General features: G+C 44.9%; 2 protein-coding genes across 2 annotated transcripts in view; both read left to right on the forward strand.

Moving 5' to 3' along the window:
* Window positions 1–5436, forward strand: part of CDX1 (caudal type homeobox 1) — a 30364-nt gene extending 24928 nt beyond the window's left edge. Inside the window, exons 2-3 of the mRNA XM_079968333.1 lie at window positions 3664–3809; window positions 5163–5436. Coding sequence (XP_079824459.1) covers window positions 3664–3809; window positions 5163–5366 — 350 coding nt within the window. The 3' untranslated portion in view covers window positions 5367–5436. The remainder of the gene's footprint in view (window positions 1–3663; window positions 3810–5162) is intronic.
* A 10922-nt stretch (window positions 5437–16358) lies between these two features.
* The window catches only part of SLC6A7 (solute carrier family 6 member 7), a 28259-nt gene continuing 19540 nt past the window's right edge, over window positions 16359–25077 (forward strand). The window contains exon 1 of the mRNA XM_079968239.1: window positions 16359–16515. Within this exon, the coding sequence (XP_079824365.1) occupies window positions 16486–16515 (30 nt within the window). The 5' untranslated portion in view covers window positions 16359–16485. The remainder of the gene's footprint in view (window positions 16516–25077) is intronic.

A 25077-nucleotide genomic window follows, 5' to 3' on the forward strand; every position in this document is an offset into this window, starting at 1 on the left:
CCTCATCTATACACTCTTTTTCTTCTATGTAAAGCTGGTGTTGTAGGAAAAGAGCAGAGGGTGAACTTATAGTAGGAATGGGAGAGCATAAGATTGTGGGTCCCAAATATCAATCAGGTTGCTTGACTGTTTAAGTTACATCCCATTTGGATTACTGCACTGTGCTCTATGTGGGGCTGGGGGGCTGCCTTTGAAAAGTGATCAGAAACTTCAACCAGCTCAAAAAGCTGCAGCAAGATTGCTGGCTGGGGCTGGCTATAGGGAGCATACGATTTCCTTGCAAGAACAGCTTCACTGGGAGGGAATGCGAAGGTGCTTGCACTCTCTAAGACAGAGGCACTGACGCAGGAATAAGATGGAGGGCTGGTCGCGTGTGCGCAACGTCATGACGGCGGTGTCACGCATGACGTCACAATGTTGTTTGCGATGCCTGGATGGGCGCTGTTGCGTGCAACATCCAGACATCACGCAGCATCTCTCCCAGGAGAGACACATGGCTCGGGCACGCTGCAGGCCCTGCGGTAAGTCCCACCCCCTGGGTGAGTGGTACCCAGTGTGCCCCCCCCCAGCTACACCTCTGGTGAATCCCCTAGGGCCTGTTGTGAATCATGGAGGCCAGTGTAATCAGTACCTGTTTCAGCAGTGGGCACACAGCAAAATGGCATTCATGCAGGCATCACGAGAAATACTTGTGTGGAGAGGCACATCGTGGAAAGCCAGTGACAGCCAATGTGGTACAGTAGTTCTCGGACAGTGCATTGTCCCTCTGTGATGGCCTGGGAATCCGATTCAGAGGCTGAACCGGAGGAATCCCAGCCTGCACAGGAGTCCCCACCTCCAGGGCCGGCTGAACTGGGGCAGGGCCTTGATTCTGAAGCGCCTGCACCTGTGCCGGATCCTCAGGAGCAGGAACCAGGTGAATCCACTCTGGCTCCGGAGGTGGTTGAGGACTCAGTGCCTACAGGTGAGTCTCCCCCTGGGCCCAGTAACCCTTCAGCTTCTCCTGAACTGCAGAGGCTCAGGGCAGAGAGGCGAAGGGAACTGGTTTCTCCCAGGAGGAGTGCTCGCCTTAAGGCCAGGAGAGGTGGGTCTCCTGGGGGCCGGGACCGCCCCTGGCCTCAGAGAAGATAAAGGCCAGTCAGCCTGGTCCCAGGTTGTGGGAGCAACGTCGTTGATGAGCTGTTTCGGCCAGCATCCAGTCCTGTTTCCCCCAGAGTTCCTGTCCTTGCCCGGCTTCCCTCTGTGGACCCCGCTTAGCCCGAGGAGGACTGTCTGCCGACCCTCAACTCAGGTCCTGGACCTCGCCCCACGGTAACCTCCCCCCCCCCGGACCAGCACACCCTCCCATACTGCTCACTTGACTGTCTGGATTAGTATGTAAATAAAATGCTGTAATAACTATTGAGAGCCAGTGTGGTGTAGTGGTTAAGAGCGGTAGACTCGTAATCTGGTGAACTGGGTTCGCTTCCTCGCTCCTCCACATGCAGCTGCTGGGTGACCTTGGGCTAGTCACATTTCTCTGAAGTCTCTCAGTCTCACTCACCTCACAGAGTGTTTGTTGTGGGAGAGGAAGGGAAAGGATATTGTTAGCTGCTTTGAGACTCCTTAAGGGGAGTGAAAGGCAGGATATCAAGTCCAAACTCCTCCTCTTCCTCTTCCGAACTGAAGTCAATGCTTCCTATTTAGAACAGAATTTGGCCTACTTTTGCTAATATACTTCAGCAGCGCCAGGGCCAAAATCTGGTGCTCGACATTTGGTGAGCAGCTGGAGATAAGCAATTGCAATTGCCAGGCAGAATTCTCACCGACAACTGATGTTGATCCCAGGCATTAAAATTAATGAGCAAATGCTCTGGATTTCTCACCCGCTGGGTGCTGGTTTCAATGCCAATCTTATTGGCAAAAGTTAAGGAAAAGACAGCTAACAGACATCTGCTCTTCTCTGGACTGGTTCCTGTTCAGTGGACTGAGATTCCTATTCAAAAGGATGTTGATATCTTAAATGGTCCTGCCTGATGTTTTGGACAGAATTTATTTATTTGCTGTTGAGAGTCAAATGGTCATACGGTACTCATGCACTGTGTCACCATAGAGCCCACAAACCCCATAGTTCCCTCGTGGGGCTTCCAAGCCTCTGGAATAATGCAGAGGTGTAGAAAGTTAATTGTGAGGACAGTTGCAAGATTACACAGCCTCATTTCCATTTTTGTTCCCTACTCCACTGTGCACAAGAGCTCCAATGTACATGACTCATAATTAGTCTGCAGGGGTCCAAGCTGGATAGCTGATGTGAATGTCAGGCTGCCCACAGAGAACTCTGCTCAGTTAATTTCTGGTGGATTTAAATTAAATTCATCTTGAATGCTAACAAATTGAACAGGGTGCTTGAGAGACCCTGCAATGGTTAATTAAATATATGAATTGTTTCTATTCTTGAAATTACTGCCTCTTCTTTTAGCAGTGAATGTTGATCCTTATGCAACCTACCTGGCACCATCCATGCACAAAAGGGGAAGTACCAGCAGATCTACCGAAATAAATAAGAAAGGGGGGGGGGACCCTAAGAGGGTGGGAACCGTAAAGCAGCCCAGTGAGAGCAAAATATGCACAGTGGCCACAACAATTGCTGACTGACAGCTGCAGCAGAGAGATGGAGGAAAGCAGAAAAATGAGTGAGAGGGAGAATTGGATGGAATATCGTGGATGAGAACAATGGCTGGACTGGAACCCTAAACAGGAGCACTGCACATGGCTACGTTTTGTTACCAGTTCCACATGTACAGCTGTTTTATTACTCACAAGGGTTTCTAGATGGCAACAACACAAAACACACACAGGGTGGCACACACCTTTTGTGTTGTCTTAAATTATGTACAAGCTAGCCTGATTTGTGCAAATTCCACAATATGTAATCCCCTCTCAGGGGTTTGCCCTCTGTTTGCATTTGTCTCTTGGGGAATGGACACTTGCTGCCATTACGGGGAAGGAAAGGATGTGTACGATGTGGAAATGTCTCTTAGCGCACTCCTTATAGACAGAGGTTTCTTTGTAAAAGTGAATTGGGGCACAGAAACAACATGACTTCCGATGCCAATGGCAATTGCTAGGTCACACCTCAACTACGTGAACATCAAGTAAGAGCAAAACAGGGCACATCAAGGGAGCGACTGCAGCTGCTAAGAACGTGCTGCTGTTAAATGGGAAGCCTGAATACCTCTGAAGAATGGAACACTGGAATGAAGAAATGTCAACACTGGCAATCAGAGAAAGCTGCGTGGTGTACCACTGAAGAACTGGAACTGATATGTATCTTAATACTTGGCCAAAGTACAAAAAAGCATACATTTAAGAATACACTTCCTGTAACTTTAAGAAAAATCTATAGCTAGAAGTTTTAAAAGGCACAACATGAAATACGAATTTTAACTCAGAGAAACATTCCACCTCCACTACCGCTCCTGCCATTCTCCACCAGCTTACCACTTTGCCATTCCCCGCCTCTCCTGTCCTCTTCCTCCTTTTCCCATTGCTGCTTTCTTCAATGTTGTTGTTTCAATTAAATTAATGTACTTCCCTTCATCAGATGACCACAAGACGGTTATGGCAATACATTTTCCACATCCCTTCTGCTAATTCAGTGTCTTACTGTTTGCTGTTTATTAGGGAAGACCAGAACGAAAGACAAGTATCGTGTTGTCTACACAGACCACCAGCGCTTGGAACTAGAGAAGGAATTCCACTACAGCCACTACATCACCATCCGGCGGAAAGCAGAACTGGCAGCGACGCTGGGACTCACCGAGCGGCAGGTTGGTACAGAAGGGTCTTGCACAGGAGTGGGGGGTCCTGTTGGACTCCCCACTAACTCCAATCAGCCCCAGCTAGCATAGCCAATGTTCAGCAGTGGCGGGAATTGGGAATCCGGCAACAACTGGAGGGCCACAAGTTCCTCGCCCCTCATGTAGCAGGATCACAAACCATCACAAAATGTAAAGCATTACAGTGAGCATCTCAGGCACAGATGCCAGTGCAAATGTTGAGGACAAAGACTGCAATCTTATACACACTTACCTCGAAATTGACCCCACTGAATACAGTGGCTTACGTTTGTGTAAATACGTATAGGATCAGGCTGTGAATGTGCTTCATGGTTGGTTATCCTCTGTCTTGCTTGGCAGATATCAAATGTAGGCTAGATACCTACATAACTGTTTTTTAGTTAGGTGGTCCAGGTTGGCGGGTAGTGATGGGCCAAGGAAAACGTGGTCAGATGATGAGCCCTTTATAGCATTGGCATCATTCACCTGCCTCAGTGTAGGTCCCACTTTCCTCCTCACTGTTTGACTATGACTGAATAGTTCTCAGCAAGAAACCTTAATGCTCAGCTATTACTATGTGGAACATTAAAATGACACAGAAGATTGGAAGTCCCCAGAAAGGTATCTGATTGCAGACTATTAGGGGCATTAGAAAACAGCAAAAACATCCTAAATGAATTCTTACCGTTATGTATCCATTTTGCCTCTGCTCTGAATCATGCCATGCTCTTCCTCCTCTCAATTCCTTTTCATCTCTGCCTTTCCTTGGCCACTATATATTCTTTTACTTTGCCTGTCCCCTCATTTGTCTTCTTTCTGTAACTTGAACCATCTCATAACTACAGTACATACACACATCATTTTATTTGTATGCCACTTTCCATATTTCAAACCATGCTCAAGGCAGCTGACACCACGAAAGAAATCACGTAATTACAAACATAACAAAACTAGTCATAAGCAATAAATAAAACACCAAAAAAGTCACAACCAAACTGAACAATTTCAACATAAGTCATAATGCATTTAAAAATATAGTATCAATAACACTAATACTAATAACACTAATACTAATAAAGATTTGTATCAATAACAGCACACACACCTGAACAAAACCCCCTATGCACAGCCCAAGAGTCTTTTCAGAAGCCTCAACTTTTGTAGATGGAGTCAGTCAGGGCTCCGCTGTCCCACGCCAGGTGAAAAAGGCTGACAAGACAGGTCTTCCTGGACTCACAGTGAAGATGGTCTTGTCCTGGGCATCCATCTCAATCCTCTTTCTCTCCCATCTTCCTCCTTTATATTCTGTATGGCCTTTACCGCCTTCTGCGTTTGTCTCTGCAGGTGAAAATCTGGTTCCAGAACCGCAGAGCAAAGGAAAGGAAGGTGAACAAGAAGAAGATGCAGCAGCAGACCCAGCCTGCCAGCACAACCACACCGACTCCTCCAGCAGTTGGCACCCCTGGTCCCATTGGAGGCATCTGCAGCAGCACTACCAACCTGGTTTCCTCATCACCAATGACTATCAAGGAAGAATTTATGCCTTAAACCCAGCCCTTCCAGTTGAACTGCATATAAACCAAAACAGCAATACAGTGGTACCTCTAGTTAAGAACTTGATTCGTTCTGGAGGTCCGTTCTTAACCTGAAGCTGTTCTTAACCTGAGGTACCACTTTAGCTAATGGGACCTCCAGCCGCCACCGCACTGCCAGAGCATGATTTCTGTTCTCATCCTGAAGCAAAGTTCTTAACCTGAAGTACTATTTCTGGGTTAGCGGAGTCTGTAACTGAAGCGTCTGTAACCTGAAGCATCTGTAACCCAAGGTACCACTCTATACGGATTAACCACAAGAATCGGCACTAGCTGGCATACTCTCGAAACTTACACAGAGGCAATGCTATCACTGCTGAACCAATGAAGCCATTTCCTCTTTGACCCACTGGGTTATTTTCTATGATACCACTGCAGGGGAGAATCATGGACTTATTCCTAGGAATAGAAGCAATAGGCTCCTTATCTTTTCTGTACTTTTCTTTGGGAATGACTTGCTCCTGTTGCAAAATATTTAAAGAGAAAAGAAAATGCAAGCATGGATGCTTTGGGGTTGGGGGGAAGAAACGGACAACCAGGGTACTTAGGAAGTGTTTCAGGAGCATTTGCCAGTATCTGGCATCTGACCACAACCAGGCCTTGATATCTTGGCCAGAAGGACTGAGCTTGTCAGGTCAACTATCCAAAGCCAACTCCAAGCCATCACAGAAGCCCATCCACACTAGGCAATGGAGGTCAGGAGGCCAGTGCCACACACCTGAGTTACAGTTGATATTTGTAGCACTAGGAGCAAAAGTCATTTAAAAAGCAAATAAATAGGGGCCAAGTATGCAAGAGCAAAACAAAAAAATTGAGATTAAATGCTGACACATACAAAACAATGAAAGAACCTTAAATGAGGTAATAAGGTATAAGGGAAAGGAAGCAAAGGGTTGGCTTCTGCACAGCACTGTCTCTTACTACATCAAAGATTGAATGCAAAAATGTCCTTTGGTTGAGTTTTTTGTTTTTTGTTTTTAAGTTTTATGTGCCTGCACAGAGTTGTATATTTTGTCCAGTGCTGGGCCCTGGTTCAGTTCCTGGTAGGTGGAGTGGCAGAATTCAAGACAACAGCCTAGCAGCTTTCTGACTCAGGTTTGTCCAGTTTCCTCCTACCACTTCCTTACATGATGTTTGAGATGTTGAGGAACATATCTTTGAATGGATTGCCAGGGCTTTGTATTGGTTGTTGCCTGCTGATTTGGCTATACAGCCATACCTTGGATCTCAAACGCCTTGGCTCCCGAACGATCAAAGCCTGGAAGTGAGTGTTCCTGTTTTCGAATGATTTTCGGAAGCTGGACATCTGGTGCGGCTTCCACTTGGCTGCAGGACCATCCTGCAGCCAATCAATAGCTGTGCTTTGGTATCCAAACGTTTTGGAAGTTGAACGGGCTTCTGGAATGGATTCTGTTTGACTTCTAAGGTACAACTGTACTTTCCTTCTTGCTTTTATATATGCCAATATTTGAATGACTTGCACATTGAGATGAGTAATGGCCGTTACACTTCCCCCTGAAGGTGGGGAACCTTTAATTACGGTATCAGCCTGAGGCCTGCATTACTTTCTGGACAACCTTCCAGGGGCCACATGGCTGTAGTGGGCAGGGACAGAAGCAAAAGTGGGTGGAGCAACACATGCAAATTTTACCTTTATACAGTAGGCTAGTTTCTACACTTATACACACACATCCCTCTAGCCTCCATCCCGGCAAGCAAAAGACATTATCAGAGTTCAGGGACAGATTTCAGTCAGTCAAAAGCACTCAAGGAGGGTGTGAAGCAGGGGAGAGGGTGTGGTGGTGGGGAAGTCTCAAGGGGCAGATATGAGAGACTTGGAGGGTGGAATTTTGCACCTGAGGTTTCCACCCCTGCCCTGGGGAGATGGAAAACCTAAGCACAGCCCACAATTACTTTAACTTAATGTACCAGTTCCTTGTTTCCACATGTAAAGCACTGAGGCAGAAATAGAGAGTAAAATGATTAATCAGTGAAAAATGGACTCGCTTGTAACCAGACTTTGGAGCATGCAAAACTTGTTGATTTGGTGTACCAATATGACTTGCTGCAAAGCTTCATGAGCTTATTCCTGATCTTCATTCAAACTGTATTACTTGGAAGTAAAATGAATCTTCTAATCCTGGAAGACCAATGGAAGTTTGGAGAAGTGGCGATAAAGCTGATGTCTCCCCGATGAAGGTTAACAGTTGGCTGAATCAGACCTACTTTCATTCATTCGTTCTCCACCTTTGATGTATATTAGGCTTTGAACGCTTAGTTCTCTCCTCCTGAGTATTCCCTCTTGACACCAGTGCCTTCTGAGCTTGGTGTCAAAACCACTGATGTTTATATTTCTTCATAATGGCTACTCAGGCTGGTGATATTTTTTGTATTTAAGGTACATTTTTTAAAGCCTCTTTAAAAATAAAAAATACATTTTATGTATTTGTTATTCTATCCTTTGTACACTGTGGTGAGATTTGTGAATTCCTCAGTTTGAAATTGGGGCAGCAAATGGCCTATAAAAAAGTTTGGCATTGAAAATAACGTATGTGATCTATTGGTGTTGAGAAGTGGGAGTTAGGACAAGTTGTTGTACAGTAGCAAACATGGGTCTGAACCAGCTTTCATTGTTCAAACATACATTTTTAACAGGCGACAATCACACTGCACACACAGCACTGAATGTGTGCTATGATCTTCTAGGTTGCCATGTGAATTGGGAATCCAAATATCTCCCAACAACATGACTCCTCCATTCTACTTTTTTTGGCCACTGCACTTTGGTTGATTGTGATGGGTGGTCTTAGTCAAAGTGACCAGTGACATTGTGGATGAGGAATTTTGTGATGCTCTTGTAGTAGTCTTCCCTGCTAAAGTTGCTATCTTCCAGATACTCATGCTGATGGAACTGCCATTGTGCTAACATTCTGAGCCATTGTTTTAGGACAGCCTAGGTTTTTTATATAGAAAAAAAATCTCTTATTAGCTGCTTCCAGTCCTCATCATATTGTTCCCTGACTACTGCTAGACTGCATCAGGCTTGACAAGGCCATTCTTGTCCAGGTTTATCTCCCTCACCACTAACATTCTTGCAGATAGTCGCTCAGATTCAGAAAGAGGGAGACCCCACCGTGGTAGCAAGACCAGGGTGGGAGAGTGCTAGAGCCCTGTCGAGTCAAGCTGCATGGGATCAATTCCAGTCTGTTACCTCCGGGGATGTGGACTGGCTGCTTAGACAAGTGAAACTGACCACCTGTCTCCTTGATCCTTGCCCATCCTGGCTCATAAAAGCGAGCCAGGAAGGGCTGGGTGATGGGCTTTGTGGGGTGGTAAATGATTCCCTCTGTGAGGGAACTACTGCATTGGGCTCTACATGGGGCAACATTTGAAGGTGACTTGGAAACTACAACTAATCCAGAATGTGGCAGAATGTGGTGACTGGGAGCGGCTGCCGAGATCATATAACACCAGTCTTGAAAGACCTACACTGGCTCCCGGTACGCTTCCGAGCACAATTCAAAGTGTTGGTGCTGACCTTTAAAGCCTTAAATGGCCTTGGCCCAGTATACCTGAAGGAGCATCTCCACCCCCATTGCTCAGCCCAGAAACTGAGGTCCTCCTCCAAGGGTCTTCTGCTGGTTCCCTCACTGTGAGGAGCAAAGTTACAGGGAGCCAAGCAGAGGGCCTTCTTGGTAGTGGTGCCCACCCTGTGGAACATCCTCCTTTCAGATGTCAAGGAGATAAAGAGCTACACAAATTTTATAAGACATCTGAAGGCAGCCCTGTATCAGGAAGTTTTTAATGCTTGATGTTTTACTGTGTTTTTATATATGCTGTAAGCTGCCCAGAGTGGCTGGGGAAACCCAGCCAGATGGGCAGGGTATAAATAATAAAATTATTGTTATTGTTATTCTTATTATTACTACCACTACTACAATCTGGTGTTCCTTTGTGCAATGGTTCTGTTTTAAAATGTATGCTTCTTATTAATAACCTGATTCATGAGTTTTAAGGTTATTGGTAACCTAACCTTCCCTGTGTTAAAAGGCTGCAATTCACTGCAAACCATTTCTTATCCCTTTGCAGCCTTAGTCCATTGAGGTGCATTGTGATTAACACAGTTCAGGAATTTGGCATGTCTTCTTGCTGTTGGTAATATAGTTTTTAATCTGGTGCCTCATGCTATAAGATAGAGCTCACACAACCCTTTCAGGTCTTGAATTTCCTTTCCCATTCCAGAATAGGTACGACTTGTACCAGAAGCCAATATGTATCTCTAGATAATATTTTCCCCTTTAACTGGATACCTATTCCATTATGTGCTGTTTGGATTGTTTTACTAAACTATTAATTTGAGCTGTGCTGGCACTTTTGGTTTTGAGCGTCTTTGTTTCTCCTGTCCTTGGTCTATAGTACATTTTGTATGATCTGAAGGACACAAAATATCCTTGGGATTGATGAATAGAGACTGCATCCTCTTCAGGCCCTTTTTTTAGCTGTATGATTCTATAAGAACGTAAAAGAGTCCTGCTGGCTTAGGAAAGTGGATCATGGAGTCCTATCTCTGGTAAGTAGCTAAGATCCAGCTACAGAAATAATGTAAGAGAGGAAACAGGGCTATTACAGAGTGATCATTACGTATTTCCACCTTCCAGCAACGAGGTTCAGGAATATCTTAAGAATTAGCTCCTTGTTCACACTGATAATTTTATCCATCCATGATTTAATTAAATTCTCCTTTGAGAATGAATACACTTGCATTGTGCGGAAGGGATCCTGCTGTGCTTGTTTTAAACCTGCTTCCTATGCTAAATTTGGGGATCACAATTCGTTTTTCGCAGATACGGCGAAGAAAGCTCTCTTCCTTCTCACTTGCACCCAGTGGCAGGGTGTGTGTGTGTGTGTGTGTGTGTGTGTGTGTGTTTTCCAGAGGCTAGTTTGCTTTGCATAGAAGCCTGGTAAAGGGAGTTCTTGAGAACTGTTGCAATCTTGACACTGGGGGCAGCTGAGGAAAGCAAGAGAAGGGAAGGGCTTGCTTCTTCCTAGGGTCAAAGACCAAGGCCAGCAAACCATAAACTATCAGTTGCGCTGGGCTTCTAATCTCAGTTTATGGCTGTCCACAGGCTGACGAGCCTCCCATCCAAGAACAACAAACACAGAAGGAAGGCATGCAATACTATCGCATCGGGATAGTACAAGGGGCAGCTGGCAAGGGTACATTCGGGACCCAAGGAAATTGCTTTGAAAACATGAATGGTACACCTTGGCCTCTCACAAGCTTAGTTGTTCTGTTACACACATTCCTTCCACTAGCAGAGCATCAGGACCAATTTTGCAGGTGGTACTTCTCTCAAATGGTATGTGGAGTCATAGTGTCACTTGAGGGCAGACAAAGAGAAATGGTGGTGAGTTATCCTAGTTTCTGTCAAATTCAATGTCTTGCTAGTCAATCACATGACAGCAAGATGGCCTTGTGCGCCTCTTATTTTCAGTTTTATTTTTTAATTCAATTTATTATATCCCACCCTTCACCAGCTCATGAGCCCCTCAAGTCATCATTAAGCAACCAGGAAAATCAGTGCAAGCAATTAACAATTCAGATACTTACAGTATATAAAATAACAATACGCAATGCAACAGCAGACAAATCACTGGTTTACATCTGGCGCATCAGGTACTCTCGTCACAGAAACCTGGTCAAAGATGTGTGCTTTTACCCATCACTGAAAGGTAAGCAATTAGGGTACTATCCGTACTTTGAGGGGAGGGTATTCTACAATTGAGGTGCCACCACAGTAAAGTCCCTGTCATGTCACCACATCATTAATTTCATCCAGTGATGAGGCTATGAGAAATGCCCATCCAGCTGATCTTAATGCACAGGCAGGTTGATATAGGGGGAAGTACTATAGGGAAAGGTCCCACTGGAAGTCAAACTGGTAGCATATAGGCAACTGATATTGAATCCCAGTATCTGGGGACTATTCCATAACCTGGGTGGGATTAGATTTGGCAAGCGCCTGCTAGGCTATAAAAGGTCTGCAGCATTTTTCAGGCCCTTGTGATGGAGATCAGACAACACATTTCAAAAGATGAAAGTGATAAAGTACATTTACGAGTTGTGTAAAAGGCACCAGGTACCGTAAGTGAGGACCACTTTTTTAAAAAATTCTCGCATATACGGTATACAGAACTCCCTTTGCACCTTTTGGGCTGCATCTATAGGTTTCCCCCTCTGTGTCAAATAACTGGGGCCAAATACAGTAAGTGTATTTTAATTTTTATAGTACAGTGGAACCTCGGGTTGCGAATGTGATCCACGCGGGAGGCACGTTTGCAACCCACAGCGCCGCGTCTGCACATGCGTGGGCCGCAATTCAGCACAATTTAGTGCTTCTGCGCATGCGCCAAAACCCAGATATAACCCGTTCTGGTACTTCTGGGTTCGGCCCGGTGCGCAACCCGAAAACACATAACCTGAAGCATCTGTAACCCAAGGTACCACTGTACATGGAAGATGGATCTCCAAGGAAGGTTCTGGACTCTCCTTCCTTGGAGATTTCTAAGCAGAAGTTGGATGGCCATCTGTCATGGATGCTTTAGCTAAGTTTCCTACATTGCAGGGGGTTGAACTAGAAAGATGACTCAGCTCTATGATTCTGTTTTTCTGCTTCAACAATATTATGTTCCTATCATTTTATGCAATTATGTTTTGTATAAATTATTTTTTAAAAACCATGTTCTATTTACAAACAAAACATTTAAATAGCTACCTTTCTACCGGTATGATGGGGGGGGGGCATGGGCATAGCCAAGATTTTTGTTGGGGGCAGGCTTTTTTGGGGGGGGACAGAACCTCAGATTTGTATTGATTTTTACTTATTTGGGGGGCAGCTGCCCCCCTGGCTATACTCATGGGGGAGTCACAGGAAGGAAACAAGGTCGGGAGGGGGCCACGATAGGAAAAAGGTTGGGAAACACTGGTCTAGGTGACAAGTATATCAGCAATCTCTACAAGCGAGGGGCTATCTCTAAGAAACAATGTCTTCAAAGGCTATATGACTTTGGTCAGCAACTAATTTTTAACAGCAGAAGTCATATTTTGAACCGAACAAACATTTAGAGACTCAGCCGCATTGGGTCACATAAGCTGAACCCCAAGGAATTACCTCTCCCAAATTCCATCTCAATGCCAACAGCACTTCCTTTTAGCATTACAGCTGCTCACCATCATTCTGCATATGTGGAGCTTGCTCACAGAGCTTTGTTGCTGTTCCTGCCGCAGATGAAGGGGTGAAGGAATCTTTGCCTGCATCTTAGTATGTGTGAAGTTTCCATGTATGCTGGTGGTTGAATTTGGCCCCAGAGCTCCAGATACCTGCTGCTTCTTTATAATTTCGCTGTATTTCTGCATCTTTATCCCAGCAAGCTAGATAAATTAGTAGCTTATTGCAGCATGCCAGGATTCACAGCTTATCATTGCATATGCAAGTGTCAATGCGGGTGAGGAATGCACATGCCCTACTTAGGAGAAAGAAGTAAAGGTAGGCAGTGTAATCTAGAATGGGACAGAGCTAATAACATTGAAGAGGCAGAAAAGGGGAGAACACAGGATAGCTCAGTCGGTAGAGCGTGAGACTCTTAATCTCAGGCTTGTGGGTTCAAGCCCCATGTTGGGCAAAAGATTCCTGCATTGCAGGGGCTTGGACTAGATGGCCTTCCTGGTCACTTCCAACTCTATGATTTTATGAGGAGAGAGGGAGAGGGGAAGAGGGAGAACACACGCTGGGGATTCACTGACTCAACAGCAGTTCTGGCCATGTATTGAGATGATGAACTTCCAACCGAAACTCTATCAGGCTTCTGCCTGTTTGCACAGCAGGGTAAAAGTCCATGGAACAACAGGCTGGTCCCTGTGGTTCCCGCCAGGCATGTGTGCACAGGGAGCAGGTGATGATGAGAAGCAGTCATAAAAGTGCCCTCTGTCCCCACCCCCGCTCAAACGGCTTGGCCCAGGTTATGAAATGGGCTCAGGTGCGTTTGCCCAAAGTCATCTCCCCACCTGTGTGCACTTTCAGGAGCTTAGCTGAGAGAGTCCTGTTTGCCTTGAACCAGAAGTGAGTGCAAATGTGCAATTTGGCTTCATCAGCTATCTACTGATGCTTGTTTCCTGGTTTTTCATGCTTCTACTTAAAGGGGGGGGGGATTTCAAGGTACCCCCAGAAGGTCACATCAGGTGCTCTCTTCCGTGGTTCTGCACGAAACCCAAAAGGCAAGAAGAATGATTTAAGTCACTGCTGTTTGTTTTCTGCAATTGTATCTATGTATACTTTCTACATACATTTGGGGCTCTGTGGCATAATTTTGATCTCTGCTTTTTAGTCCTCAAGGTTGTAGTAACAGATGGCAGATTAATGGTCTAGGTGGTTCTCTTAGATTTTAGGGAAGAAGATTTCCCCAATGTTGCTTGGACATTTTTTTTTTAAGGAAGAAGACAGCAATTAACAGGGATTTCATCTAGCACATAAAACATGTGCTCTACAAATGAGCTATGGCTTTTCTGGAAAAGGCTCCCTTGGTTTTGAAGACTGAGGAGACTAAAGAGTCCGTAAAGTGGGGGGGATCTAAGTACTGTGATAATTCCTGCCATCCAGTTACCACCCTTTTCCTTAATTAGTTTGGAATACTTATATACTACTACCTCATTAACCCGTTTCTGTATCTGTCTTGCTGCATTTCCCCCTAAACGTTCTGGAGTCTGTCAAAATTTGGAATAAAGCATTTCAGGTGAAGCCATTCCATGCAGAATAAGCCAATAAAGTGGCACGTTTGTCTTTGTTTGCATAATGCATTTTGTGCCTTTTGAACCGTGTGTATGGGTGAAGAGACTCCTCTAGGGAGACCTGCTCTTTCCTATAGAGAAGAAGGAATTTCAGCAGGAGAAGCTGCAGGAATCAATGTTTGTGCATCAGTGCAGGCCTCCTTCATGCATTTGCCAGTAGAGGGAGCAAGGATATTGGGTGAGGGGAGGGGGGACTGGCTCAAAACAGGAAGATGTCACAAATGCTCCTGATCCCCGAGCTGCTATGGTTCAGTCCCTAAATCCCTGGGTCACAGTTCAGTGCAAATCCATTTAGAAGTGGAAAAGTACTGAGGAGGTAGCTAGTCAAAGGAGGGTCAGGCAGGTTAGAAATGGGCAGGCAGGGAAGATGAAAGTAAAACATGAATTCAGCTCTCGCTGTGATGAATTTGGAACAAAATAAGGACCTGTCTCATCTTGACTGAAAGCATTTGTATACGTGGCAGCTGCTAGCCTAATCTAGCAGTCACACTGTGTTCTGCTGCCTGAGTGTGGGGGTTTTTTCCCCCCAGATGGCACAACACAGACCTAGACCAGATCTGCTACCTTTGTTATGAAGTTGGCAAATCAGAGCTGATTACTTGCCATTGGATAAAGCAGGTGTGGGAAACCTCTGACCCTCTGGAAGTTGGTGAACAACAACGCCCATTATCCTTGGCTGTTGGCCATGTTTGCTGGGGCTGATGGGAGTTGTAGTTCACCAACCTCTGGAGGGGCAAGAGTTCCCCACACCTGGCATAAAGTAAGGCAAGCAGAATGTGGGGTGGCATTTAGGATTTGTGGGAGCCAGTGTTAGGGACAGTAGTGCTTGCGACAGGGCAACCTGGAAGCGTGAGGCATGGTTCCTTATTGACAGGGAGACAGGCAACTGAAAATAGAGAAACAGGGCAAAGAACTGCTATGGGGCAGGTCACAGAAGTTGTGTGCCAAGTGGTTGGGGCTGACAGGATCCAACAACCTTCTACTTGCTAACAAGAAAGTATTTCTTAGAGCTCAGAAATGATACACTCCATTGCTAGAACCAGTAATAGAATCATAGGTACTTTGTTTGGCTTGGCAGAAATTCAGTTATCAAACCAGGCAGTTGCTGTGAATCTAGGTGAATACTAGACAGGCATTCCATTCAGTCTCAAGCCACATAGAAAAGGTTGGTAGCACTTTAGTTTTTGTTAAAATCAAAGTAAATCCTACATACCAGAAATCTGCTTCCCCCCGGAGTAGATTACCAGTGTCAAACATAGCATGAGAAATGGAAGTGTGTTAAGTACAGCTTTAGTGTAGGTGTCTTTTAACACTACTGCTGATAGCGTTCACTCCATTCTCTTCTTTCTGATAATGCCTCCGAAACATGTTCAAAGCCCAGCTCATTGAAAAGCAACAGATCTCTTGAATACCACTCCACTGATGATGAAGTAACAACACAGTCATAGGACATGGGGATCTGCCTTGTATTGAATGAGACCATTGGTCTGTCAGGTTCAGTGTTTCCTACACTGGTTAGGGTTCCAGCGATTGTTTCCTCCCAGCCTTTTCCAGGAGATGTCAAGGATTGAGCTCTGCCACTGAGCTATGGTCCAGTGTCATGTTCCCCAAATATACCAAGATGACTCTGGGAAATCGTCAAAGTCAGACATGGAAGCAACAGTCCCAGCATCTTGCTTGATCCCCAGAAACAGGTATTGAGAGGCATAATCACTTGCTTCTGTATACAAAAAGACAAAAAGTCCTGTTAGCCGCTGGCAAACCTCCTGCTCCAGGCATTTGTCCCCTCTTCACTTACTGCTTGACACAGCCTGCAATCTCCATCTGACTCCGAAGCAGAGCTGTGTGCCAAACAGCCAACCTGCTGCTGCTAGCCCTCCCTGGCAGCTCACTCTTATTCTGCCTCATTCTCTAGCTAGCTAATGTTAACAACATACTCTGTGCTGGTCCAGAGAGGGACAGAAACATACAGAGAAAGGGAAGGTTTCTCCTGCTCACTTGCTGATCTATTTATCTGCATGGTTCTTCTGTCTTCCCTATTGTTGCAGAGAGAGAGGGCGGGGGGAGGGAGAGGGAGGGAGGGAGGGAGGGGGAGAGAGAGAGAGAGAGAGAGAGAGAGAGAGAGAGAGAGAGAGAGAGAGAGCGCATCTCTGGAACAAGTGGAAGAGCCAGAGTGCGAACAAGCGAACTGCAGGGAGGGAGAAGGAGTGCATAGCAACGCGACTCCACGATGAAGAACCAGGAGCACCATCCTCAGAAGGTAAGACGAGGAGGTAGCGAGCAGCTTGTACCGGAGGCACATAATTAGATGCCACAAAAGGGGAAAGTGTGTGTGTGCATGTATCAGGGGAAGAGAGCTGTAGCAGGTGCCTTTTTCTGGATGGCAAAACAATCCAGGCTCAGGACTGCACATCCCACAGTCCCTTTATCCTTTCCCCAAGGTAAGGTTAGCAGGGGATGCTTCCTCTGGGACCCAGACCCTTCAGAGTAGCAGGTTGTCTGCTGCTAAAGGTGGAGAGAGACAACACCTTCTGCCCCTGGCAGGACCCCAGGAAGCAACAGGTGGGGCAGGTGGGAGGCCGGGGGTGGCTGTCTGTCTGTCATTGCACAGCCAGCTCTTCTCACTCTCTTTAATTAGCAAGGGGGGGGGGCTGTGCCTATACCTGAGTGCACCCGCTTTTCACCAGCCAGCCTCATCACGCAGGTGTTTCTTTTTCCTCTGGAAGGCAGGTGTTTCCACCAGGGGATGATGCATGCTATATGGCTGGGGGTGGGATTTAGGTAAGGAAGAATTGGGTGGGGAGAGAGAGGATTGCAAGTCCCCTGTAGTGTTTGCATCAGTGCTTGTCCTCCCACTGCATCCTATCTGCAACAGGTGCTAAAAGGGAAAGAGCGCCCAGGGAGACAGGCTAGAGATGTTCACATCGGACATGCCTGGAGCAGGAAATCGGGTCAGGTCTATCAAGCCCCTCTTTGCTTCTTTCCATATCCACTCCCTCTCAGCTTGCATCACCTGGCCGGCTCCTCCCTCTTTCCCCCTGGGAAGCCTTCTTCTGGCAGTGATTCTTTTCCCCTTTCCCCTCCCCACTTTTACACCACCCAGGCAGAATCTCTTACATAAGCATGCCAGTGTGGCATAGTGGTTAGAGTGCCAAGTAGGACATGAAAGAGCAGGGTTCAAATCCTCACTCAGCCATGAAGGTCACTTGGGGCCAGTCACAACCTAACTTTACCTCATAGGGTTGCTGTGAGAATAAAATGGAGTGGGAGTGGAGGACCATGTGCTGTATGCCACCCTGGGACATGAATGTATTAATGTTTATTCATTTATTTATTATCCTTCCCCACATCTCCCACTTCTGACTCCACTGTTGGCTGTTCCAAGACATTTTGCAGCAAATTAAGGTAGAGCAGTAAATAGCACCCAGTGCCCCCCATCCCAGTTCAAGGCCAGCCAAGTTATTTTGTCCCTTGAGGCAGAAAATCCCACACGACTCCAACCACCATTCAGAGTGTGCTGTCTGAGAAAGTTCACAAGATTTGCAGGGATAAGTAGTCTATAAGCAAAGCCATCCATCCTGTTTCTGACTGGTGCTAGCAGGGGTGGACTTTGGTAATATTTTGTAATATGACGTCCTGTGTGAGGCCAACATTTGGCGCCCCAAAATGGCTCTTCTAAGTTTTGAGCCCCCTTGGCTCGGCACCACCCTAAATCTGGTGCTAGTGCTAGTCTTTGAACCAAAAGGCTCTCTCACTGCGGCAGGTAGCAGGCAAAGCAATTTTTTTAAAAAACAAGTTACAACCTCCAAGAAAACCCCCTAATTAAAATGCGCAATGAAACAATTTAATCAAAACGTTAGAATAAAAATCCACAGTCAAAATGCACAATAAAGCAATCCCATTAAGGCAGCAGCAGAAGATTCAAGTCGGGAGCTATGGGGAATACTTGCTTAAATGGGGATTTGCTATGATTTTGATGAAGCAGTGAGCCTTGTTTTGCTCTAGTGACTTTCAAGGTGGCTTCCTACCGTCTCCAGGTCTCCACCTCCCATCCAGGTCTCCACCTCCCATCCCAAATTTTGAGAGAAATGAAAAACAATTTGTTTCTGGGCTAGTGGTGCTGGATAAGTAGGTGAAAGTACCACCATTTCACCAAATAATGAGCCTTCACCAGCACAGAGTGGTGGAGATGCCATGCAGCCTCAACCAATTGATCTGAACACCTCTGAGAGGCATGAATTTATCTAATCCCCAGGACACTTACTCATGTCTGCTTTCCCCCCAACTTTTGTGTGTGGCATGCACACTGATGGGGTTCAGACAATAATATCTCAGCAGCTTCAGAACAAGGCAAGGTATTAAACCAGCTTCAAACTGAAGTTTAATATCATAAGCAGCTGCTCTACAACAGAGCTAAGCCCTCTCTTTTACGCACATGTGCGCGCGCACACACACCTCACATAAATGTAACTTAATGCTAAGGTCCCTCTTCTCTCTCCCTGTAATGTGTAGCTGAGGAAATGAAAGATATGGCATCATTACACTGTGCTAAAGTAGAGTAAGGGGAGGCTACTACATATCACATCTGGTTCCAACCAGATCTGAAGTCAAGGTCTACAAAATGGGACACTCCCCAAAACTGTGGAGAAAAATATTCATTTTGAAGTGTTTCGGGGGAGGGGGTGTCTGTTGATTTCTCCAGCTGCCAGCTTGTGACTCAGATGTGGCACAGATGCATTTCTTAAAGTGAGGGATTTTCTCTCTCTCCTGTAACTCAGTGTTCTTGAGTGTGATGTGGAACTAATGACCTAAATCAGTAAAATAAAGGCTTTTGTGGGGCTTACGCACACTCTAAGAAATGTTTTTCGTATTCCAAAAGGCAGTCTATCACATTTATCTGGTGTGTATTGGAATAATATTTGTCCTTTTTGCCTTTTTACCACAATAGTCACCATATACTTTCTTTTTATATATATGCAAAGCTAGCTTATCCATTGTTCCTTCGTTTATCTAAACTATTCCCCACCCTCCCGCTCTGATTCTGCCCTTGTTTTTTCTACTCTGAACTATTTCTGTTTGAGGATGCCTTCATAGAATACCTAGCTGTCCAAAGGACAGGAGAAGGGAATGGCAGAAAGCTGTTAAAAATTTCCTGCTGAGGAACCTGTGCTGGAGTCTCTCAGTCTCCCAGCAGAGTTTGGCATTATAGATTAACCACAATGCTTAAACTTTGCAGCCTGGGAAGAAAAGCTTCTTGCCTCAATTTGTTGTTCCAAGCGATGGTGTGTATGATTGAATTTTTTTTCTTCAGGAACAGAAGGCTGCCTAAGAAAAATGAAAAGCAAAGATGCTCAGAATGCCACCAGGATTCTAAAGAAAGCACCAGATTGTAGCATGGAGAGACAAACATGTCACTCCAAAGTATAGCAGTGATCACACTCAGTGGAAACTAGCCTTGGCCAAAAAATGGGGTAGGGTCTTTGTCAGAATAAACTTTAGGCTGATTCATATAACTTCAGTTGTGGGATAACCCTTCATTAACCCTTCCCGGTGCTCAATTTGTAGAAAGCCAGGTGCTAGAAACTGCTCTCAGGTATGAGACATATGTACTCTACATATGCTCAGAGGCATACTCTTTCTTCAGACATCCCATGGCATAGTATATAGGTTCCAGGAATGAGCCATAGAGCTATGGCCTTCCTGGACAGACATAACCTGGCCACTGGTAACTTCCAGGCTGGATTACTGTAATGCACACCATATGTGGCTGCCCTTGGGTCCAACTAGTGCAGAACATAACAGCCGTACTGTTGATGGGGGCATCTGGCCGAGAACCTGTGACACCATAGTTAAAACAGCTGCACTGGCTGCCCATCTGCTACAGAGCCAGGGTCAAGATCCTTGTATTAATTTACTAAGCCAGCCTGAACCACTTAGGTCCAGGGTACGTCAGGAATCACCTCAACTGTTATATCCCAGCTCAGTCACTGAGCTCATTGCAGGGGCATTGTTGGTCGTTCCTCAAATGTATGAGGTCTTCTTGATAACAACAAGAAATAAAGCCTTTCATGTCATTGGTTCAGTCCTGTGGAACACTCTGCCACTAGAGATTCAGCTGGTGCCTTATGTTCCAACTTTTCAACACCTGCTGAAAACTTTTCTATTTCGCTAGGCTTATGCAGTCAATTAAGAATACATCTTTCCACAATGGTTAATTGATTTCTGTTTTTAACTTTTTAATATGCTTTTTCTGTATTGTTTTGTGTATTTTTGTTGTAAGCCGCCTTGATATATATATTTTTACAAAATAGCTGCATATAAATAAACAAATAGAGGGATCTCTGGCTAAAATTCAAGTTCTGTGGGCACCCTTCCCCTCTCCCATTTTAATTAAGTATATATTTGGCAAGCAAGCTCCCATGAGTCCAAAAGTGTGTGCAAGTGACTATAAGCTGTGATGTGGACATTTTCATACAGTAATTTATGTATGTGGCTGGATATCACAATGAACACTAGTTCGTTAACTGCCTTCCTCATACTATGCCTCTGCTTTGCTTTGGGGCAGTTAAAAAGAGAGAGAGAGAGCCAAGTATTGTGTGGGTTGATTCATTGCACCTGAGATACTGACACTGATAAGGAAACAATAACCAAGGACCAAGCTTAGAGTCTTCTTACTCATAGTGGTCTCATAGATGATGAAGGGCATTTAGACAAAAGAGAGTATGGCAGGATGGGGACAGAAGGGAGAGATTAAGCAATCAAAGGTAAGTAGTATAGACCATAATGTGGGCTGAAAATGGGGTTCAAGATAATCTATTAGAACTACCATTCTAAAGATTACTAGTTAACATTGATTTCATGCCAAGCAGGTGCTAGAAAAAAAATCCTAAAGGATTTTGACTTATTTAGTGAACATGTTTCCTAAAACAAAGGCATTTATTTTTATTTTTATTTTCAAAAAACCCTCCCAAAAAGAAGTGTTCTGGAAAGTTCTGGAAAGTGTAAGCACAGAATGTAATATATATATATATATATATATATATATATATATATATATATATGCATTACAATGCCTGCTGAAATGATTTCTTTATTTCAACTATTTATATACTGCTTAATCACTGAAGTGTATAAGTGCTGTACATAAAGATTACAAAAGTAATACCATGGATAAAATCAGTTAAAATTGTTCGTAAAACAGAAAACTTCCTTAAAATTTACTGCTTTCTTAAGTGCGTACACACACATATGCACACACAGTCACTATTATTATATCAATAGAAAAAAGTCATCATAGTTTCCTTGTATACCTTACTCAGCTAAGCATTTTTAAAATACATTTGCCGCTTATTTTAAAGGCACTTTCCCACCCTAACTTGCTTTAGAACACAGATTCCATTGCACCTAGCTAGTTTGTCCTACTTTCTCTGTGTGCTGCCCCACTCCTTTTTCTTACAAGGGAATGATTGCAAGATCTCATTGCTTCAGCAAAAACCCTGGAAAAATATAAACCGTTACTGCAAGAGGTTTAGAAACTGGAGGTTCACATGGCGTAATGGTGAGACTTAGGCTGTGTACACATGGATACCATTTACTCCAGCTTCAGTGCACTCCCACTACTGGAACAGTGAAACTGAGTACACATGATATTGGCTAAAACCCATCTGTATCCTGCAGTTTCTTGAGAAATTCTCTTGTTCAATGCATTTCTCCTTAAACCACCTTCCACCTGATTTGAAAACATAATCTGAGACAGCCATTGCACATGCATTGATGGTAGCCCATTTGAAGATGACCTCTTCATCAAATAGGACAGGCATAGACAAACTCAGCCCTCCAAATGTTTTGGGACTACAACTCCCATCATCCCTAGCTAACAGGACCAGTGGTCTGGGATGATGGGAGTTGTAGTCCCAAAGGATCTGGCAGGCCGAGTTTGCCTATGCCTGAAATAGGAGTTTGGTGCAGAGAAACTAAATCAGGTAATGGGCATGGGGTAAAGACATGGTTTGAAGCTCTATTGAACCCAAATTAGGTGATCATTCTGATCTGGTTGGGGCTGCAATCTCCTGAATGATCGCGTAGACACTTTTTGAAGTTTCCTGGATCCTGCTCTGCTCTTGGGTGCCCTCAGTGACCATAAGCACTTTTCAGCATAATTGGCTGATGCACCAGTTGTGTTCCTAGCTGGAGAAGACCTGGCCAGTTCTTCATGCCCCTATTATGCCCAGTTTAGATCATTGTAACCTATTCTATACATGGCTGGCTGCCTTTCCAAAGCACTTGAAAGCTTCAGTCGCTTCAAAATGTAGCTGCCTTGGTACAGTATGATGCTTTCTGATCTTGTCATCCCAGTGATGCTCCCGTTGTACCAACATGAATTTTGGTTCCAGGCTTAATTTGAAGTCTTAACCTTAAGGCCTTAAATGATCTGGGGCCAGCTTGATTTAAGGACTGCCTTTTTCCTTTTGCTCATGCTCAAGCACTCTGTTCAACTGCCACTCTGTTGGTAGTCCTGCTGCCTGAAATTTGGCAGGTGGTGACACAAGATGGCTTTTCCGATGGCGGAGCCTAGACTGTGGAATGACCTCCGCAGAAAGGGCCATATGGCTACCTCACTTGCTCACTTTTCAGTGAGAAGCTAAAATGTGGCTTTTTAAAGGAAGCTTTCGGTCTGTATTAATTTTATCTTGTAGCTGCTTAGCGTTGCTAATATATTTTAGATTTTAAAATGCTGTGTTGTAAATCACTTTGACAGCCTTTGGGAGGATTAATGGCATATAAATGTGTTCAGTGAACAGATGAATGGCTATTATGGTGCCTGGAAAAATATATAGTACCATGAAGGGCATTTTTAGTAGATTTTCCCTGGTTATATTCATTTCTACAGATGTTGGCACTGTCCTGTCCATATAGTTACTTTCTGCTTTGATGTGTTAGGTCTAGATTATTACAAATGTAAGTGTGTATGTGAGAAAGCAAGTGAGTGTACATGATAATGAACCTATCCACATGAGTTACAGAAATGTCATAGGCATCTTTTGCACTAAGATGTACAGACGTTTCTCTGGGTATCATGTTCATATATGTGCCATGAAGCCTTGGGCCAGTCACCATCTCTTGGTCTAACCTAAGCAGAACCATGTGCACCACCTTGAGATCCTTGGAAGATAGAGGTGGTATATAAATGTAATAAAGAAATAAAAATATATAATTGCATCTATGAGGTCTGAATACGGATACACATGTTATTCACATGTGTGTTGTATTAGCTTGCCCATGTACAGACATGTTTGTATGGCTGGGTCTGAGCAGAGATATGTGCGCATGTAAGTGCAAGAGCGTGTAAACATATGGCAGGTAAATCTGTGCTTCATTATTTCCTCAACAACTAACACTTTCTTCACTTGTCTCCATGGAAACTGAACAAGAGGAGCATTGCTACAACTGTAGCCTATTGTGGGAGAGGAAAGGGCAGCTACTGGAGAAAAAAAGGAGAACCAACGTTTAATTTGGGCCAGCGCTCACCAGTGCTCTGGCTGTTTTCAAGGAACATATGAATTAATAATAAAGATCAAAGAGTTCTCCTGAGTTTCGGCAAGTGAATCTTTCAGCCGCTGCTGAGTAGCCAGAGCCTGTCCCCTCATGTCAAGGATTTTAAGGGAGAGCTTTCAAGTCAGAGTGTGTGGTTTCCATATAGGGTTGAGCCCCGTCGCCTCTCTTTTTATGAAATTAAGAACCAGATGCAGGCAGCTTCTTGTGTTGGGAAAATATATTTGGAAGCCATATCAAGTGAGGATCATTTTAAGTCAGGCTAGTTCAGGCAGTGTCTTAGCTAGGCAGGCAGTTCTTAAATGAGGCAATGGAAGCCAGAGAGATGATGGGTTGCTGTTTTTTAACTTGGCAAACCAAAGAGGGTTTGTTGGGCCAGAGAGAGGTAGCCAATGTACTCATTATATGTTATACACTCCAGGAGTTATGAGACTCCAATTCCCATCAGCCTCCGTCAACTAGATCATTGGTCAGGGATGATGGGAGTTGGAGTTCAACAACGTCTGAGGGCACTATGTTAGCTATCGCTGGCCCAGGGGTGTGATTCAGGTGCAATAGGGGCTAAGTTAATCCCTGACAAACATCATGCAAGCCGGGAGAGCAGGACTGGACATGGAGAAGTGGTGTAGCTCTGCCAGAGAACAAGCTTTGCATGATGAAGATCTCAGATTCAATTGCTAGCATCTCCAAATATGGCTGGGGAAAACATCTATTGGAACTGAATCCCCGGAGAGCGTAGTCAGTGTAGAGTAGACCAAGGGTAGTCCATGTGGTGCTCTCCAGATGATGTTGGAGTCTACTTCCATCAACTCTAGCTGGCATGGCCAGGGATTAGGAAAGATGGGAACTGTAGTCCCAACAATAACTGGAGGTCACAAATGGGCTGGCTCTGTATAAAGCAGACAGGCAACAGCTCCTGCTGTGGACCTCTGAGGCTGAGAAGATTGACTTCACTCAGCTCATGACAGATGCAAGTCTTTCCTTGCAGCTCCCATTAGCCCCAAGCAGTATGGGCAGTGATGATGAAAGCCACGATCACTCAGTGGCAGATCTCCTGGTGTTTCAAATTTCACTGGTGCCCTGCGTGACGCCAAAATTCAGAGCTCCTCCACCTCTTGGGCTCCCCAGAAGGCACCATGCCCAGTGCGACCTAACCAGTTGTGCTCCCCTAAGTTTGCTGTAGTCCAATAACATGGAAGCCCAAAGGTTGCCCACCCCTTCTATCAAACCTTTTCTTTAAAAAAAAAAAATCATTTCCCCTTGCTCTCTG

The sequence above is a fragment of the Podarcis cretensis genome (genome assembly GCF_951804945.1).
Source record: "Podarcis cretensis genome assembly, chromosome: 2".
Classification (NCBI taxonomy): domain Eukaryota; kingdom Metazoa; phylum Chordata; class Lepidosauria; order Squamata; family Lacertidae; genus Podarcis; species Podarcis cretensis.